Here is a 15238-nt window from a genome sequence, read left to right as displayed (position 1 = left end):
CTGTTTTCCATATGTCTATTTGTGAAACAACTTTAGACATTTACAGTCTTACGTTAAAAGTGCTATATAAATACAAGTTCTTTCTTTCATAAAGGAGGATTATTAATGTAAAGCAATTCCTGCATCAAGATGGTAAAAAGCAAAAAGGCAAGGAACTGTGACTACTGCAGCTTTAGATGACACTTGGATATTGCAGAATGGGGAAGCCAGGACAATAAAGCTGTGCAGCCCATGTCAATCTCTTTAAAAATGCAGCGGTTATCATGGGAAGGAAACAGCCACTTGGATTTATAAAGTGCCTTTAATATAAGACACCCCAAGGCCTTTCAAAGGAATGTAATCAGACAAAATTTGACACCATTGACAATAATGAGCTATTAGGACTGGTAACCAAAAGCTGGGCCAAAGAGATAGGTTTTAAGGGGCCCCGTAAAAGAGGAGAGGGATGGCGAGAGAGGAGAGCTTTAGAGAGGGAGTTCCAGGGCCTAGGTAGCTGAAGACACAGCCTCCAATGGTGGGATGAAGAAAATTCAGGATCAGAATTAAAGGTACCGTGGAGTTGTAGAGCTGGAAAATATTAGAAACAGGGAGGGATAAGGTCATGAAGGGATTTGAACACAAGGATGAGAATTTTAAATTTGAGGTATTGCTAGACATTCTAACCATAGCGATTGAATTCCCCCTGATCTGCACCAGCTCTGTGTATTTCTCTAAGTGCGATATTGTGCTAATGGTTCAGCTCCATGTATTTGGGATTGTGTATGAAGTGCTGATTATAATTCTACAGGATCTGGAGCAGTCATACACACACACTCCAAAGCTGCTGTCATGGCAACCCTCCTCTTCCCAGGAAAGGAGTTTCAAATTACACACCAAGAAATGATTAAAGGAATCAGAAAATGTCAATCCGGAGGCTATTACAGGTATTGTACTCCTCAATGAGTGTCATACTGAACACAAATCCAGCACTGTATCAGTTTTATTTCCTTTTAAACTAGCAGCAGTAATTTGTGGATGATATAGTGGATAGGAGGGTTGCTTTGCATCCAAGCCAGCCCGATTCCCAAATCATGGGTGAAGTGATGGAGCGAGCAGAGCTTTCTCCCTTTTCTGGCAATAATGTAGTGACCAGCTATTGGTAAAGGATTGGCAAATAGTCATATTGCAGCAGTTAAAGTTGAGTGTTTTTATTGCAGGCTAAATGCAAACAGTTTCTTTTTAAAAGTAAAGTGTGAGTAACAACAATACAAGGAAGGTTTAGAAAGGTGCGTTTCTACAATGTGAGGGGAGCTGTTTTTTGAGGACATATTAGTTATTTAAACAATGCCTTTCACATAGTGAGGCACCTTAAGCCAATAACTATTGTGCGGTCAGGAGTTACATAGAAACTAGGAGCAGGAGTAGGCCATTCGGCCCTTCGAGCCTGCTCCGCCATTCATTATGATCATGGCTGATCATCCAACTCACTAGCCTGCTCCTGCTTTCTCCCCATACCCTTTGACCCCTTTCGCCCCAAGAGCTATATCCAACTCCTTCTTGAAAACATACAATGTTTTGGTCTCTACTTTCTGTGGTAGCGAATTTCACAGGCTCACCATTCTCTGGGTGAAGAAATTTCTCCTCATCTCAGTCCTAAATGGTCTTCCCCATATCCTCAGACTGTGACCCCTGAATCTGGACTCCCCCACCATCGGGAACATCCTTCCTGCATCTACCCTGTCTAGTGCTGTTAGAATTTTATAGGTTTCTATGAGATCCCCCCTCATTCTTCTGAACTCCAGCGAATATAATCCTAACTGACTCGATCTCTCCTCATACGTCAGTCCCGCCATCCCAGGAATCAGTTGGGTAAACCTTCGCTGTACTCCCTCTATAGCAAGTACATCCTTCCTCAGATAAGGAGTCCAAAACTGCACACAATATTCCAGTTAGTTAGAAGAGGTGAGACACAGTGGTGCGGATAACTCCTGGGAGTAAAAGAAAGTTGAGGAAACACTGGCTGCAAAGCAATGACAATGTCTGAAGACAACAGGACCTACTGGAAACTTAATAAAAGACTATGGGCGGAATTTTCCAAGCCCGCTGGCAGCGTGTGTGAATGGTGGTGTGCGCAGAAAATATGACGTAACCTGTTTCACAACTGCATGAAGGCAGGCCGCGACCGTCCGCCCAGCCCACCAATGGCGGTGTGCGTTTCCCGCCATCGGTTGGCGGGGAGCTAATTGTAATACATTAGCATATAATTAAAAGGCCATCCCGCCAGGCTCTTGGAACCCTGCCGTATCGTCCATCCACGTCACAACAGCACGTAGGCGACATGCACTTGGCCTTCACTTTGGGGAAACTGAGGTGAGTGAGCAGCAGCGTTCTCCACAGCTCATCTGTTGTTTACAGGCCTCAGGGGTGCCGAGGAGTGGGGGCAACTGATGCCTGGCTCCGGAGGCAACTGCTGAGGGGGGGATGGTGTCCGGGGGCAAGTGCTGGCCAGCCTCAGAGGCTGAGGGCGGTTGGGGGGTCAAGTGCTGCCCTGGCGCTGCCTTTGCGCTGCATCCCGCGCACAGGCAATCAAGGTGCGGGGCAGGGTAAGCGAGGGAAGTGGCCATGCATTAGCGACACCTGTATAAGCTGACCATGCCTCTGCAGCTAAGACAGATCAGGCGCAGCTGCAGTGATATGATTGAGGTCAGGCTCCTAGCCTGCCCGCCCATGCAAACAACGTGGAGACACCAAAGGGCCACCAAGCACTCCATACTTTACCACACCACCCCCACCGTCCCACCGGCACAGACTCCGAGTCCGCCAAAACGTTATTGGACCAGGGAGCAGTTGGACTGCACACATTGTACGATCTCGCCAATGCTGGCCATGTAGCAGTCACTGCTGGAGGTGCTTACTACCCAATGCAATCTCAGCATCCTGGTTTGGACCAGTGTCACCAATGTCGTGGGTTGACAGGGCAGCCATGCAGCGCATTCATTTCTGGCCATCCGAGGGGTGACCAGCACTCTCCAGGAAGCATTAAGAGGCAGTCACACAGGGGCAGGAAAGGTGCTATGTACAGCCATGGTAACCAGGTCACTTTCTCTTTCATGCTACAGGAGGACCACGTCAGGATCATGGATCCTGGTGACCTAGCTGTGTGCCTGATGGTCTACAGAGACCGTAGAAGATGGAAGAGAGGGTGACTGAGGCACCTGGCTGTGCAAAGGCAGGAGGAGCAACCTCATGAAGAAGAGGCAGCAGGGGCTCCCGTGATTGGTCGGTGCCTCGCGACACCCAGGGCCTATAGACGCCGCCTGCAATTCCTGCAGATGACTGAGAACCAGTGTCGCCAACGACTGTGCATGCTTAGAGACCTGGTGACTCACATCTGCCACTTACTGCAGGACTTGGCACCAAGGGGGCATGGAAGGCATCCACTGCCAATGGCTGTGAAAGTGACCGCAGCGCTCAATTTCTACGCCAGTGGCTCCTTTCAGGGCTCCACAGGTGACCTCTGTGGGATTTCACAATCTGCCACCCACAAATGCATTCATGAGGTCACAGATACCATTTTCTCCATGGAACACAACTTTGTGCATTTTGCCCGGGACCGGGACAGCCAGGATGCAAGGACCATTGGGTTCGCCCTGATCTCAGGGTTCCCACAGATGCAGGTTGCAATTGACTGCACTCGTGGTGCTCAGGTCTCCATCGCTACACTCAGTGGACTTCATCAACCACAAGGGCTTCCACTCACTGAACGTGCAGCTGGTATGCGACCACCAGAAATGCGCCCTGCAGGTATGCGCACGGTTTCCAGGGAGTGTGCACGATGCCTACATCCTGAGTCGCTCGCAGATCCCTGCAGTCTTCCAGGGTCCACAGAGGCTGAAGGGTTGGCTCCTTGGGAACAAGGGCTACCCACAGAGGCCTTGGCTGATGACACCCGTGCGGTGGCCTCAGACTGCAGCAGAGCGACGCTATAATGAGGCTCATGCAGCAGCTCACAACTTGGTGGTGCAGACCATCGGAATGCTGAAGATGCGGTTCTGGTGCCTGGACCGGTCTGGTGGAGCCCTGCGATACAGTCGGCAGAGGGTGTCACGCATCGTCGTTGTCTGCTGCACCCTTTACAACCTGGCACTGCAACAGGGAGAGCAGCTGACTGAGGAGGAGATGGAGGAGCTGCACGTATCCTCTGATGAGGAGGACGCCAACAGGGATGAGGGTGAGGGGGTCCTTGGTGGTGACGACGATGGGAATGAGGCTCTCGCACTGGCTAGACAAGGCAGGCGCACTTGGGAGGCCCTCTGTGGCACCTGCCCACTACATTCTTGCATCAATGATCAGCCAAGGTGCAGGCATCAGTAATGTGCCCAGTGAGTGTGAGGCTTGACCATCACTTGGGTCTGAAGGCTGCACAGAGCACAGGGAAGAGGACCTGGACTGAGACACATGCCTTTATCTTGTGCAGAAAGGTTTCACATCTGAGTAACAAGAACACTGCTCATCAGAACAAGGAGCCACAGGCAGAGCAACATTCTTAGGAGTTTTTTGACAATAGTGAACAGTATGTACAAGTGATCAATGCCAGATTTGTGGAGAATGATGACGACATGTAGTGAGGCGTCCTTGTAGATCCTCACATCGCAGTTTGTGAAAGTTTGACTCCAGTCTGGCTTATCACAGCGCCAATACCCTCTGTGAGAATGCCCCTGTCATGAAGATGCAGTGGAGGCCCTAATAGTCGCTCGATCGCAGGAGGATGATGACAACATGTAGTGAGGTCACTCCATAGGTCTTCACATAGCCTCTGAGAATGTCTGACTCCTGTCTGGCCGCGGGCAGCTCGCTTGCGCTCTGTGATCAAGGTCATATCAGAGACGCAAACATGAAATTTTAGATGCATCTGATGCTGTGTCCACCTTCAGCACCTCAGCCCTTCAGGAGCTGGTGCAGAGCATCACTGGTCGCAGATGTAGGTGTGATGAGAGCCAACCCCACCTTAAAGGTGCTGAGACCACACAGAGAGTGTGAGAGAACTCTGTGCCGCCTGCCCACTACATTCTGGCAGCAATGACCAGCACCACCAAGGTGCAGGCATCAGTAATATGTCCAGTGAGTGTGAGGCTGGACCATCACTCTGGTCTGAAGGCTGCACAAAGCACAGGGAAGAGGACCTGGACTGAGACACCTGCCTTTACCTTGTGCAGAAAGGTTTCACATCTGAGTAACAAGAACACTGCTCATCAGAACAAGGAGCCAAAAGCAGGGTGACATTCTTTGGAGTTTATTGACAATAGTGAATATTATGTACAAGTGATCAATACCCCTGGCCAGGCTGTGCAACTACTTTTACCTAACTTTCCTAACCCTGCCGCTACGTCTTGGTGCTCCCTGAAAATCCACAGCAGAGGTAGAGGCAGCCTGCTGACTGTGATGCCCTGTCTGTGATGACTTTGGCGGGCGTCCTCTGGAGGGCAGAGACTTGGAGGGTACCGACGTGCTTTCGGGGTCCTGCTGTGCCACAGTGGTACCCTCCTCAGCCTGTGAAACTTGGTCTGCTGAGGTCAAAGGAAGATAGGATTCGGTTGGGCCAGTCACTCCCAGAGTCACCTGGGTGGATGGCCCCGGAGCGTGCACCTGCTGATTATCCTCCCTATGGGTGCCCAAGGGCCCCTGGCCGACTCTGTGAACGGAGGGGATAGCTGGAGTGAGATCGAGCTGCCCAGCATCCCTCTCATGTACACACTGTTGGAGGCTAACTATGGCATCAGCAATGGAGTTAAGCCCGCACAGTAGTGCTGGAGTGACGTGCTGGACCAAGGTCTCCTTGGCAGCCACCATCCTACCAGCGTTGAAACTCGGTGCATCGCAATGCTGCTGCTATCACCTCAGTCTGAAGATGAACTGACTCCTCCATCGTGCCTTGCAATCTGAGGAGTACAGCGGACATCTCTTCCTGATGTTCTTGAGCTTGCCTTTGCAGCTGCAGCAACTGTGACACAACCAACTCCAGAGGCTCGTCATCTGACTCTGACTCAGCAATGCTCTGGCCTCCAGCATTCCTCCGAGTGCCGGGGACCTGGGAAGTCCCTGCCTCCGTCTGCTGTGGATCAGAAAGTGCAATGTGCTCACCAGATTGTGACCCCGAGGTTATTCTAAAGCTAGGTCCCACTGAGGTGTGTGTCTCTGCGCTGGTGGAGGGTGTGGGTGAGCACTGTGACGGGACTTCAGGGAGGGTGCCTTCAGATTCCTCTTCGGAGCTAGATTGGAGGCCCTGGGTCATGGGCTCCGTCAGCTGTTTGGCAGATGTGACTGTGGAAGCAAGGGGAGATAATTAGTGCATGGCAGTGGCCTGTGAAAGAGGACACATCACTCATGGCATGATTATCTGATGGATGTTGCGCTGCTGGATCCTCACTTGGTAGAGCAGCGCCGACCTCGCTGTCAGCACAGGACCGGTCTCAGTCATCGCCGGCCAGCTGGATGGCTCTGTTTTCGAATTCTGTCAGAATGTTGAATTCCGGCATCTCTCCACCTGTCTGCGACCTTTCCCTCCTGTTGTGAGCCAGTTTGTCCTGCATGGATAGAGATGGGGAGAGTGTATCAGGATCCTGCCGGGCCAGATGATAAGTATGCCTGGCCTGTGTGGGTGGTGAGTGGTCCAATGGACGGGATGAGGACAATGACGGTATGTGTGGAGAGTGAATGGTGATGTCTCTTGCACTGGCAGTGAGTGAGGGCCCTGTGAATGTGTGATGGGTTTGTGAGTGTGAGAGTGGGGAGTGATGAAAAGAGTGACTTATCCTGCCAGAATGGAGGAGATCATTCATCCTTTTGCAGCACTGGGTGGCTGTTCTCTTCTGCAGGGCGTTTGTGCTGACCACCGATGCCACTCCCTCTCAAGCCGGGTTGGTGACATTGCTACCCATCCGGCGGCCAGAGCGGGGGTAAAGCACATCCCAGTGGGCCTCCAAGGCATCCAGCAGTCGCTTGAGGGACCTGTCGTTGAAGCGGGGGGCTGCAGTCTTTTTGCCTTTGCTGGACATGTCTCCCGGACAACGGTGGTGAGCTGGTAGCGATGAGTGCTGTGCTGACGGCTGCCTTTTAAAGATGGCAGCCAGCGTGATGCAACAGCGGGGTGATGGCGAGCGGGCAAATGAGAGCCCACCCGCTATGGAAACAATGTGTTTCCCAGGAATGCATTAATAATGAGGCGACTCGGGAAGATACGGCGTGAAAACCTACCATTTTTGTCGGCGGGCATGATTCCATTTTACCCACCCGCTCCCGCACTTAGTGCAATTCTGGGAAAATTCCATTGTTGACAGAAAAACTTGCCACAACTGATTAGTGACATTTCAGCTTTCACTTGCCCTCACTTGCTGGTCCAAAGTACCTTAACTACCCTGTGCAGTGGGAATGTGGACCTGGACTTGAAGATCACAGGCTCCAGTGTGAGAACAATGTTAATTTTATCCTAGTCACACCCACACAGGTAAACGAGTGCTAAAGTTAATAAATATAAAGACAATCATTAGAGCTACACTTCAGCAATAAGAACTGGATGCTCAGTTCTTTATGCTTGTTTTGGGATATCCTTTGAAAGTAAAAGAAACGGTGGGTCATTTCTATTTAAAATGGGAATAATCTGATCACTTTTAGATCTTTGTTAGTATTTAGGAAACCATTCTTGGAATGTGGGCTTCATTGGCAAGGCCAACATCTCTAGGTGTCCTGGAGAAATAGGTGGGGAGCCAGCTCCTTCAACGCTCCCCATGTGGTGAAGGTACTTCCACGTAAGAAATCTAGCTCGCTAAGTCTGTAAATTTCCTATATCTTGTCGAAGGATGAAATCATTGCACAAATTCAAACACAAGAGAAATGGTTTTCTTGTTTTACAATAAAAAGTCTTTTTAAATGTTTTGTATTTGCCAGGTATGATGATCTGCTGGTGGTCCCTATTATAGAAAATACACCAGAAGAGAAGGACCTGAAGGAACGAATGGCTCGTGCCATGGAGGAGTACCCAGACTCCTGTGCTGTCCTAGTTCGGCGCCATGGCATCTATGTGTGGGGGAAGACATGGCAAAATGCTAAAACAATGTGAGTGCAGTCTGTGCCGGTTACCCTATTCACTGTCCCCAAGCAATGCATGTTAAGTCTCTTCATTTCTGTGTCTCCCTTCTCCCTCTGCAGGTGTGAATGCTATGATTATCTGTTTGATATCGCTATACAAATGAGACAATGCGGCCTCGACCCATCTCACCATCCAATAGAAGAAAAGGGCATTGTCTAAGACTCTGTGGGCAGGAAATAACTTTGGCCCGTAGCAAAGCTCTTCTGTAAACCTAAAATCCTCTGTACGCGATGGAAGTATCTTTAATCATTGACTGCTGCATGAACTTCAGAATCTGGCTGACCGTGTGAGCAGAGCTGAACTACAGTGTGGGTGAACATTCACACTGGATGGCAAATATTTCATGTGTGGATTGTTTTATGCATTCATATGCAATGGTCTCTTAATCACTAACATCAGGCTCAACAAAATTGGTTGAGTGTTTTATAGTTAATCAAAATCATCTTTGCAAGGACTGTGCTCTGTTGTAAGTGGCAACCAAACTCCCTTTAGGCACATCAACCCCAAGGTTTCAGCTTGCAATCATCATGCTGGTCACTTGTGAGACAAAATGATCAGAGGGCTATTGAATCCTACAAGTCCTTTCCTACAGCTTATTTTAAATGAACATGTATCCTGCTGTCATAAGTTATCATCATCGGGAGATGGTAGCATATTTTAGTGGTAATGCTACTGCACTAGTAAACCAGGAGCCCAGGCTAATTCTTGGAAACACAAGTTCAAATCTCAGAGCAGATGGTGGAATTTAAATTCAATTAATTAACAACTCTGATGATGACCATGAAACTACTGGTTTGCCATAAAAAGCCATCTGGTTCTTTGCCGTCCTGAAATCTGCCATCCTTAACTGGTCTGGCCTACATTTGACTACAGACCCACAGCAGTATGGTTGACTCTTAACTACGTTCTGTAAGTTACTCAGTTTATCAAACCGCGACAAAAAAGCCAAAAAGGGATGAAAGTGGATGGACCACTTGGCATCGACATAGGCACTGGAAAGACTAAAGGCACACCACATTGGGAGAGCTGTCCCACAACTAGTCAGTAACAGCCTGACATAGTTACAGCCAATGTCCTAGACTCCTCTATCCCCATCCATGGGTAGGTCCTGTCCCAGTGACAGGAAGACCACTAGAGTTGGTGTCATAGTGGTATACAGTCAGAAGCGGAGTCCTCAATATTGACTCCAGACCCCATAATGTCTCATGAATCAGTACTCCTCCATGTTGATAGCAGCAGAATTGTATTCATGCACAATCTGTTACCTTGTGGCTCAGCATATTCCTCACTCAATCGTTACCATCAAGCCAGGGGATCAACCCTGGTTCAAAGAGGAATGTGGGTGAGCAAACCAGGAGCAGCTGCAGGTACACATAAAAATGAGGAGCCAACATGGTGAAGCTACAACATGACTACATGCCAAATGGCGGAAACAGCATGTGATAGACAGAGCTAAGCAACCCAACAACCAATGATTTTGATCAAAGCTCTGCAGTCCTGCCACATCCAGTCGCTAATGGCAGTGGGCAATTAAACAACTAACCAGAGGAAGAGGCTCCACAAACACCCCCATCTTAAATGATGGGGGAGCCCAACACGTTAGTGCAACCATCTTCAGCCAGATATGTCGAGTGATCTTAGCTTCCTCCTGAGCTCCCCAGCATCACAGATACCAGTCTTCAGCCAATTCTATTCACTCCAATTGATATCAAGAAATTACTAAAAGCACTGGATACTGCAAAGGCTATGGGCCTTAACAATATCCCGACAGTAGCTCTAAAAGCTTTTTCTTCAGATTAACCGCACCTCTAACCAAGTTCCAATACCACTAAAACACTGGCATTTTCTGACAATGTGGAAAATTGCCCAGGTATGTCCATCCACAAAGGCAGGACTATTCCGCCAGTCTACTCTCAATCATCAGCAAAGTGATGGAAGGTATCGTCGACAGTGCTATCAAGTGCCCTACTCAGCAATAACCTGCTCACTGATGTTCAGTTTGGATTCTGCCAGGGGCCCTTGGCTCCAGACCTCAGTGCAGCCTTGGTCCAAACATGGACAAAAAAGTTGAATTCAGGAGTTGATGTGAGGTGAGGGCGACTGCCCTTGACATGAAGACAGCATTTGGCCGAGTGTGGCATCAAGGCGCCCTAGCAAAACTGAAGCCAATGGGAATCATTGGGAAAAAGCTCCCCATTGGTTGGAGTCATACCTAGCACAAAGGCAAGATGGTTGTGGTTGTTGGAGGTCAATAAACTCAGTTCCAGGACATCACTGCAGGAGTTCCTCAGGGTAGTGTCCCAGGCCCTACCATCTTCAGCTGCTTCATCAATGACCTTCCTTCCATCATACAGTCAGAAATGGGGTTGTTCGCTCATGATTGCAGAATGATTGGTACCATATGCGACTCCTCAGATAATGAAGCAGTCTGTGCCTGCATGCAGCAAGTCCTGGGCAACATTCAGACTTGGTCTGATAAATGGCAAGTAAAGTTCATACCACACAAGTGTCAGGCAATGACCATCTCCAACAAGAGAGAATCTAACCATCCTCTCTTGGCATTACAATGCCTGAGTCCCCCACCATCAACACCCTGGAATTACCATTGACCAGAAACTGAACTGGACTATCCATGTAAATACTGTAGCTACAAGAGTAGATCAGAGGCTGAGAATTCTGCAGTAAGTAATTCACCTCCTGACTGCCCAAAGCCTGTCCACCATCTACAAATCAGGATTGTAATTTTAATATCATTTGAAATAAATTTGCGGTAATTAAATGTCCTGGATTTTATAAAATGGTTGTCATATTACTGAGTTACCTGCCAATGTTGCCAATGTTCTGTCACTTCTGCCAGGAGTTCTCCTAAAACTAGGAGAAGGCTATTCAGCCCCACGAGCCTGTTCCAGGATTCTCCTAGAAACTTCTGCCCTCAATCCATTTGTATTGTACACATGGTTCTTAGTATTTTGCAGAACCTCAAAGTCAGTGTTTTCAACAATCCGGCCCAAATTCTGCAACAGGAGAATGTAAATTCTGTTAAACACGTGTACACCACTTGACACTGTGTATGTTCTCAGAAAGAAAGACCTTGCATTTATATAATACATTTCACAACCTCCGAATTGCCAAAAATTACACACAGCTAATTAAACACTTTTGAAGTTTTGTCACTGTTGTAATGTAGGAAACAGAGGAACAGAAGACCATTCGCCTCTTGAGCCTGCTCCGCCATTCAATACGATCATGGCTAATCGAACACTTCAATGCCTTTTACCCACACTATCCCCATAACCCTTTATGTTATTGTTAATCAGAAATCTATCAACCTCTACCTTAAGCATACTCAATGATTGGGCTTCCACGGTCCTCTGGGGTAGAGAATTCCAAAGATTCACAACCCTCTGAGTAATGAAATTTCTCCTCATCTCAGTCCTAAGTGGCTTCCTGCTTATTCTGAAATTGTGACCCATGGTTCTAGATTCCCCACCCAGGGGAAGCATCTTACCTGCATCTACCCTGTCTATTCCTTTAAGTATTTTGTAGGTTTCAATGAGATCACCTCTCATTCTTCGAAACTCTAGAGGATACAGGCCCAGTTTGCCCATTCTCCTTTCATAAGACAGCCCCGGAACAAGTCTGGTGAACCTTCGTTGCACTCCCTCTATGGCAATAATATCCTTTCTGAGGTAAGGGGACCAAAATGGCGCATAGTACTCCAGGTGCAGTCTAACCAAGCTTTTATACAATTGAAGCAAGACTTCACTACTCCTGTACTCAAATCCTCTTGCGATAAAGGCTAACATTCCATTAGCCTTCCTAATAGCTTGCTGCACCTGCATGTTAGCCTTCAGTGACTTATGGACAAGGACACCCAGGTCCCTTTGTACATCTACACTTTCAAATCTCTTTCCATTTAGGAAATACTCTGCACATTTGTTCCTTCTACCAAAGTGGATAACCTCACTTTTCCACATTATATTCCATCTGCCATGTTCTTGCCCACTCACTAAGTCTGTCCAAATCCTTCTGTAACCACTTTACATCTTCCTCACAACACACATTCCCACCTAGCTTTGTATCAAATGCAAACATGAAAATAATACATTTGGTCCCCACATCCAAATCATTGATATATGTTGTGAACAGCTGGGGCCCAAGTACTGATCCTTGCAGTACCCCACTAGTCACAGCCTGCCAACATGAGAATGACCCATTTATTCCTACTCTCTGTTTTCTGCCTGGTAGCCAATCCTTAATCTATGCCAGTATATTGCTTCCTACCCCATGTGCTTTTATTTTGCTAATCAACCTCCTGTGGGGAACTTTATCTAAAGCCTTCTGAAAATCTAAGTATACTACATTCATCGACTCTTTATCAATTCTGTTAGTAACATCCTCAAAAAATTCCAACAAATTCATAAAACATGATTTGCCATTTGCAAATCCATGTTGACTATGCCCAATCAGATCATGATTATCCAAGTATCCATTTATCACATCCTTTATAATAGATTTTATCATTTTCCATACTACTGATGTAAGGCTAACAGATATGTAGTTCCCTTATTTCTCTTTCCCTCCCTTCTTAAATAGTGGGGTGACATTTGCTACCTTCCAATCTTCTGGAGCCATTCCAGAATCTATAGAATTTTGGAAAATTATCACCAATGGATCCACTATCTCTATAGCAATCTCTTTCAACACTTTGGGATGCAGAATATCAGGTCCCGGGGACTTATAAACTTTCAGTCCCATTAATTTCTTCAATACAACCTTCTTACTTGTGCTAATTTCCTTCAACTCCCCATTTTCCCTAGTCCCTTGGATCTCCAAATCTGGGAGATTTCCTGTATCTTCTTCAGTGAAAACAGACACAAAGTAATCATTAAGCTTCTCTGCCATTTCTCTATTTCCCATTATGAATTCTCCTGAGTCTGCTTGCAATTGACCCACATTTGTCTTAGCCAAATGCTTCCTTTTTACATACCTATAGAAGCTTTTACAGGTCCATTTTTATATTTTTTTGCTTCATATTCTATTTTCCCTTTACCAGCTTCTTGATCTTCCGTTGCTGTATTCTAAAAACCTCCCAATCCTCAGGTTTACAACTACTTCTGGCAACTTTATAAGCCTTTTTTTAAAAATCTTATACGATCCTTAACTTCCTTTGTCAGCACAGTTGGCTGACTTTTTTTGGGCTTTTGCACCTTGAAGGAATGTATAGGTGCTGTAAGCTATGTAATAATTCTTTGAAGACTATCCATTGCCTGTGTACAGTCAATGGATAGTCCCAATTCACCTCAGCTAATTTGTCCCTCATGTCTTCATAATTTCCTTTATTCAACTTTAACACCCTTGCTTCAGAGTGAACTACCTCACTTTGAAACATAATGTAAAATCCTATCATATTGTGGTCACTCATCCCTAAAGGTTCTTTTACAAGATTATTAATTAGCCCTTTTTCATTACATAATACTAGATCTAAAATAGCCTGTCCTCTAGTCAGCTTCTCAACATACTGCACTAGAAAACCATCTCTAACAAGTTCCAGAAACTCATCTTCCACAGCATTAGTGCTCAATTGGTTTACCCAGTCTATATGCAGATTGAAGTCACCCATGATTACTGTATTGTCAATGCTGCAATGCTTCTCTTATCTGATTAATACCATGCCCCACAGTACCATCACTATTTGGTGGCCTATAAACAACTCCAACCAATGTCTGCTGCCCTTTGCTGTTTCTTAGCTCTACCAAACAGATTTCACACATTGTTCTTCTGATCTGAGATTCTCCCTTACTGATGCACTGATCGCATCCCTTATTATTAGTGCAACTCCACCTCCTTTCCTTTCTTGCCTGTCCTTCCTAAATGTCGAATGTCCTTGAATATTCAGTTCCCAGTCTTGGTCACTACGCAGCCATGTTTCCGTAATGGCAATTATATCATACCCATTTACCTCTATTAGTGCTTTTTAGATAATCTACCTTATTGTGAATGCAGCACGCATTCAGGTACAGCATCTATAGCTTTGCCTTTTTGACATCATTCCGCATTTGAAGCATATTCAGTGCTCTGCTTTGTTTCTCCTACCTCCTGGTCTCACTACTACTTCCTTTTACCAACATTACTTCCTTCCAATTTGGGCCACCCGTCAGGTTCCCACCCCCCCACTGACAAGCTAGTTTAAACCCACGCCAACAGCACTAACAAATCTCCCTGCGAGTATATTAGTCCCAGCCCTGTTAAGATATAACCCGCTTGTACAGGTCCTACCTGCCCCAGATCTGGTCCCAATGCCTCAGAAATCTGGTGCCATCCCTCCTACACCAATTCTCCAGCCAGGTATTTAATCGATCAATCCTCCTATTCCTATGCTTACTAGCACTTGGCACTGGGAGTAATCCTGACATTGCTGCTCTTGAGGTCCTGCTTTTTAATTTCCTTCCTATCTCCCTGAAATTTGCTTTCAGGACCTCATCCCTCTTCCTACCTATGTCGTTGGTACCAATGTGGACCACGAATTCTGGCTAATCCCCCTCACCACCACCACCACCCCCCCCCCCCCCCCCCCCCCCCGCCCCTGCTCCCCACCACCACCCCCCAACCCCAAAGGATGTCCTGCAGGTACTCCGTGACACCCTTGACCCAAACTGAGCGTCAGTGAGCAGGTTATTACTAAGCAAGTGACGCTTGATAGCACTGTTGATGACACCTTCCATCACTTTACTGATGATGGAGAGGAAACTGATGGGGCAGAAATTGGCCAGGTTGGATTTTGTGCTTTTTGTGTACAGAACATACCTGAGCAATTTTCCACATTGCTGGGCAGATGCCAGTGTTGTAGCTGTACTGGAACAGCTTGGCTAGGGGAGCGGCAAGTTCTGGAGTGCAAGTCTTCAGTACTGTTGCCCGAATATTGTCAGGGCCCATAGCCTTTGCAGTATCCAGTGCCTTCAGTCGTTTCTTGATACCACGTGGAATGAATCGAATTGGCTGAAGACTGGCATCTGTGATGCTGAGGACCTTGGGAGGAGACTGAGATGGATCATCCACTCAGCACTTAAGGCTGAAGATTGTTGCGAATGTTTCAGCCTTATCTTATCTGCA

At 47.1% G+C, this 15238-nt stretch overlaps 1 protein-coding gene across 3 annotated transcripts in view; it reads left to right on the top strand.

Moving 5' to 3' along the window:
• Window positions 1-10923, top strand: part of apip (APAF1 interacting protein) — a 36341-nt gene extending 25418 nt beyond the window's left edge. For 2 of the 3 annotated variants that reach the window (XM_078548838.1, XM_078548837.1), the window contains 3 exons: window positions 788-923; window positions 7924-8091; window positions 8185-10923. In XM_078548838.1, the coding sequence (XP_078404964.1) occupies window positions 829-923; window positions 7924-8091; window positions 8185-8284 (363 nt within the window). In that variant the 5' untranslated portion in view covers window positions 788-828 and the 3' untranslated portion in view covers window positions 8285-10923. The remainder of the gene's footprint in view (window positions 1-787; window positions 924-7923; window positions 8092-8184) is intronic. The other variant, XM_078548839.1, reaches the window with a different exon arrangement.
• Window positions 10924-15238: the final 4315 nt, after the last annotated feature.

The sequence above is a fragment of the Cetorhinus maximus genome, chromosome 9 (genome assembly GCF_964194155.1).
Source record: "Cetorhinus maximus chromosome 9, sCetMax3.hap1.1, whole genome shotgun sequence".
Classification (NCBI taxonomy): Eukaryota; Metazoa; Chordata; class Chondrichthyes; order Lamniformes; family Cetorhinidae; genus Cetorhinus; species Cetorhinus maximus.
The sequence above is the reverse complement of the archived record's forward strand: the minus strand, read 5'-3'. Positions and strand labels throughout refer to the sequence as shown.